This window comes from Dipodomys ordii, unplaced genomic scaffold (genome assembly GCF_000151885.1).
Source record: "Dipodomys ordii isolate 6190 unplaced genomic scaffold, Dord_2.0 Scaffold217, whole genome shotgun sequence".
Lineage (NCBI taxonomy): Eukaryota > Metazoa > Chordata > Mammalia > Rodentia > Heteromyidae > Dipodomys > Dipodomys ordii.
In genome coordinates, this window is record NW_012267433.1 from 545,590 (window position 1) to 550,074 (window position 4,485).

The 4,485-nt window shown below is 58.3% G+C and overlaps 2 protein-coding genes across 2 annotated transcripts in view; one reads left to right on the forward strand and one right to left on the reverse strand.

Moving 5' to 3' along the window:
* The window catches only part of Cdk10 (cyclin-dependent kinase 10), a 5,829-nt gene extending 4,963 nt beyond the window's left edge, over nucleotides 1-866 (forward strand). The window contains exons 7-8 of the mRNA XM_013035657.1: nucleotides 119-171; nucleotides 384-866. Of these exons, the coding sequence (XP_012891111.1) occupies nucleotides 119-171; nucleotides 384-481 (151 nt within the window). The 3' untranslated portion in view covers nucleotides 482-866. The remainder of the gene's footprint in view (nucleotides 1-118; nucleotides 172-383) is intronic.
* A 557-nt stretch (nucleotides 867-1,423) lies between these two features.
* On the reverse strand, nucleotides 1,424-3,481 carry Spata2l (spermatogenesis associated 2-like). The gene is made up of 2 exons (XM_013035659.1): nucleotides 3,468-3,481; nucleotides 1,424-2,564 (listed from the first exon to the last, which is right to left on the reverse strand). The coding sequence occupies exons 1-2, from the start codon at nucleotides 3,479-3,481 to the stop codon at nucleotides 1,487-1,489; spliced, it is 1,092 nt and encodes a 363-aa protein (XP_012891113.1). The 3' UTR covers nucleotides 1,424-1,486.
* Nucleotides 3,482-4,485: the final 1,004 nt, after the last annotated feature.

The following is a 4,485-nucleotide window of genomic DNA, read 5'->3' on the forward strand; positions in this document are numbered from 1 at the left end:
TCACGGTCTCTCCTGCCCGGGCTGGCTTTGAACCGTGATCCTCAGATCTCAGCCTCCTGAGTAGCTAGGATTACAGGCGTGAGCCACCAGTGCCCGGCTACTAGGTGTCTTTCTACAGGGCAACAGCAGCAGACTGCTTGGAGAGCTCCTACTTCAAGGAGAAGCCTCTACGTGAGTTCCCCAGACTGTCTTGGGCCCTGCACTTGGGGAGCTTTGCCAGTGGCCCTTTTTGTTTGTGCCAAAAGGGCTCCTAGTGCACAGCTGTGCCTGTGGGGAGGACAGAACTGAGCATCCCTGGGGGGGAGGGGGGCAATTCTGGATCATGACCTGCAGCCGGGTATACCTGGGAACCCATCTCCAGCCAGCACCTGTGTATCCTACAGCCTGTGAGCCGGAACTCATGCCCACCTTCCCACACCACCGCAATAAGCGGGCTGCTCCTGCCACAGCTGAGGGCCAGAGTAGGCGAGGCAAGCCCTGAGACTGGACGACATGCCCTCCCCAGACCGTGCGTCAGCAGTGGACAGGCAGCTCCCCTCCGAGCCAGGCTGACAGGGACTGCAGGCCCGCGCACAAGGAGGGGCCATCTGGCAAGAGCAGGGCAGAAACTGCTGGCCCAACGGAGTGGAGTCTTGGAAACGAAGCTGGGCACAGGCCTTGGAAGCAAGCCTCAGATCATCACACCACTCACACCGGATCTCACAGGCCACCCAGGGCATAGGTGATGGTAACTCCTAGTGTGCCCCTGGTGAAGAGGAGGGACCAGGCCTGGCGGGCCTCAATAGGCCCTGGAATAGCCCTGCTGCCCAGGAGAGGCAGCAGGCTCCCACCTCAGGGGAAGAAATAAAAGCATCTCTGACAAGGTCTCAAATTGTCTTTTAATGTGCTATGCAACATGGCAGTGAGTGGGCCGGGGAGAGGGATTGGGGCAGGGACACAGCGCAAGCTGAGCTGAGAGTCATGCAGAACAGTAGCTGTCCCCGGCTCCCCGTGTGTGTGTCTGTTGTGCTGCCTGGCAGCAGCTGCATGGCCCCATCAGGGACAGTCAACCCGTGAGATGGCTGCAGGACTCTGAGCTTCCTTAGTGAGGCAGCCGGGTACTGAGAATCAGTCCTTTCCTCAGCCAGCAGACCTCTACAGCTACGGTGACGCAGGCCTGGAGGACCCCAGGCACGTGGGGCTACGTCCTGAGCCACAGGCTGTTGGCAGACTTCTAAAGGGAAGGGGGGGGTCCTCTTTGGAACAGGTTTGGCCCGCTACTGAGCACCTCTGGGCATGAGGACAAAGACTTCTGGGAAGGTCCTTGTTAGTCTGGCTTAGGACCTGCTGCTAGCTAAGGCTGCGACCTCAGACTGGAGTGACTTGTTGAGGGCTCTGCCCCTCCCAGTGGGTAGAGCCTGGACTCCCCTGGGGACAGAAGGCCACTCCCCAAGAGAAGCACCATGGAAACTCTCCTGCACCCATGGGACCTGGGGCGCAGGTGGGCTTAGGGGTGCGGCCCGGGGCTGTCATACAGCAGGGTGTCCATCTGTGCCCGCTGCAGCCACAGGCGCCGCTGCGTGTCTCCCAGCAGGACTCGCAGCGAGTGGCCTGGACGGCAAGCTGGCAGGGCCGCACAGTGCGCAGCGTGTAGCTGGTGGCAGGTGTCACAGCAGAGGGTGGGCAGGGCTCCAGGAGCCAGACAGCTGTGTGCTTGGTAGGCCAGGGGCTCAGGGACAGGCCCGTAGGCGGAAGCTAGTGCTTCCCCTACTTGGCTGTGCCGGGGGCTGGCCTGCCCAGGGCTCCCAGGGACCTCCGCAACAGCCAGGTCCTCAGGCCGACTCAGCTCTCGGCGCAGGGACAAAAAGGAAAAGGCAGAGGGCTCAGGCTCCAGCTCCTCCTCTAGGGCCCCATAGGGTGAGCTGCTAGCCTGAGGCAGGTCCTCAGCTGGGGGCTCCCAGGACCGGCCCCCGGACCCCCATAGTTTGGCACTCTGCTCCCAGAGTGGTGGCCTATAGCTCAGTTCCACAGGAGGCGAGTCTGGCCCTGGGGAGGGCTCTTCATACAGGCTGGCTTCCTCCAGGCCCTCGTCACCCTGCAGGTCCCTGTACAGGTCTAACGGGACCCCGAATGCAGAGGCGCCCCGGGGGGGCAGGGGTGGTGGCTCCTCATCTTGGGCCAAACGCTGCTGCAGCCAGGCCACACAGGAGGCCACATCCCCACTGGCCCGCCGCGCCTGCAGCAGTTCTTCTGCTGGCAGCACGCTGGTGCCCAGCTGCGCCAGCACCTCACCCAGGATCTCACACTCCAGCCGAAGCGCAAAGCAGCCCAGCGCCACCTGCACCAGCTGGCAGGCAGGAGGCAGAGCAGCCACCGTCAGGCGGTGGTGGTCCCGGCGCACGTAGCCCATCTTCTGGAAGCTTCTAATGAGGAGCTCCTCGGAGAGCACGCCTTTCAGCACATGCACATAGCCTCCAGAGAAAGTCTGCAAAGGAGGGGCCTGGTCACAGCGGGACCCCAGGACCGGCCTGTAATGGGTGGCGGGCTGCCCATCCAGGCTTGGCCAGACCAAAGCTTCTGAATCTCTGCCCGTCCCAAGACTGGTCTAACTCACCTGAGGCAGGCCTGGATGTTAACATGCTAAAGTTGTTTTTGTGTATGCATGTGTGCCTGCATGCGTGCCTGTCCTGAGCTTGAACGCAGGGCCTGGGCACTGTTCCTAAGCCTGTTTGCTCAAGACTGGTGCTGTACTGAGTCTCAGCTCCACTTCTAAGAGTTTTTTTTAATAATTGGTGAGAAGAGTCTCACAGACTTTCCTGCCTGGATTGCTTTGAACCACCGTGACCCTCAGATCTCAGACTCAGTAAGACTACACATTTCAGTTAAAAATAATAATCACCTGGACTGGGAGCTCCTGGTTCATCTCTATAGTCCTAGCTACTCTGGAAGCTGAGGTCTGAGCACCCCAGTCTCCCCCTGGGCCTTTTCTGGGGCCAAGGGCTCCATGAGACTCTTATCTCCAATTAACCACCAATAATCAGGAAGCAGAGCTGTGACTCAAATGGTCGAACACTAGCCTTGCACAAAAAAAAAAAAAACTCACTGAGCCAGGCGCAGGTGGCTCACACCTGTAATCCTAGCTGCTCAGGAGGCTGAGATCTGAGGATTGCGATTCAATGCCATAATAAAGTGTGAGACTCTTATCTCCAATAAACCACTAGAAAATTGGAAGTGGTGATGCTGTGGCTCAAGCGGTAGAGCGCTTGCCTTGAGCTGAGGAGCTGAGGGACAGTGCCCAAGCCCAGAGTTAAGCCCCACCACCGACAAAAAAAAAAAAAAAAACTCACTGACAATGCCCAAACACACACAATCACCTCGCTCAAAACAAACATCTACACTCCAGGTCAGTAGGTCAGACATTTGCCTTACTGTCCCCCTCCCTCATGCTGGGGTTTGAGTCAAGGGCATTGTGCACACCAGGCAGGTACCCTCTCTCCGACATGCACCAACAACCCTTGGTTTTCACTTGTTCTTTTTTGTGCCAGTCCTGGGCTTGAACTCAGGGCCTGGGCACTGTCCCTGAGCTGCTTCTGTTCAAGGCTAGCGCTCTACCATTTGAGCCACAGCACCGCTTCCAGCTTTCTCTGTGTATGTGGTATTAAGGAATGGAACCCAGGGCTTCATGCACGCCAGGCAAGCAGTCTACCAAGCCACATGCCCAGCCCCTCAGCCCTTGTGTTTTTGAGATCTCATCATGTGGCTTAGCCTTGCCTCCAATTTGATACCCTGCTACAACTTGTGTGCTAGGCTCATACTAGGCTAATAGGGTTTTTGGGTTTTTTTTGGTCCGTTCGTGGGGCCTGAACTCTGGGCCTGGGTGCTGTCCCTCAGCTCTTCAGCTTAAGGCTAGCGCTCTACCACTTGAGCCACAGCGCCACTTCCGATTTTCTGGTGGTTTATTGGAGATAAGAATCTCACCGCAGGACCTTTCCTGCCGGGCTGGCTTTGAACCCTGACCCTCAGATCTCAGCCTCCTGAGTATCTTGGATTACAGGCGTGAGCCACCAGTGCCTGGCTTATTTTTGTTTTTGAGATAAGATCTTCACTACATAGCTCAGGCTGTCCGTAAGCCTGAAACTATCCTGTCTGGGGCTGGGAAGGAGGCTCAGTGTTAGAGTGCTGGACTAGCATGCATGAAGCCCTGGGTTCGATTCCTCAGCACCACATCAACGGGAAAAGCCAGAAGTGGTGCTGCGGCTCACGTGGTGAGAGCTCAAGGACAGTGTCCAAGCCCAGAAAGAAATCATCGCGTCTCAGGTACCTCCGCGCCCAGTGAGTAGCTGTGAAGCACCGTTCTCTGCTTCCCGGATCATCACAGGTTTCTGTTTGGAACCAGCCGGGAGGGTCCTCCGAGGGCCGCCGGGCCTCGCCGGACCGGAGGAATGAAAACTCCGGGGACCCGGCACCGGCGGCGCCTCCAGCGCCCCGCGCCCCGCCCGGGCTCCG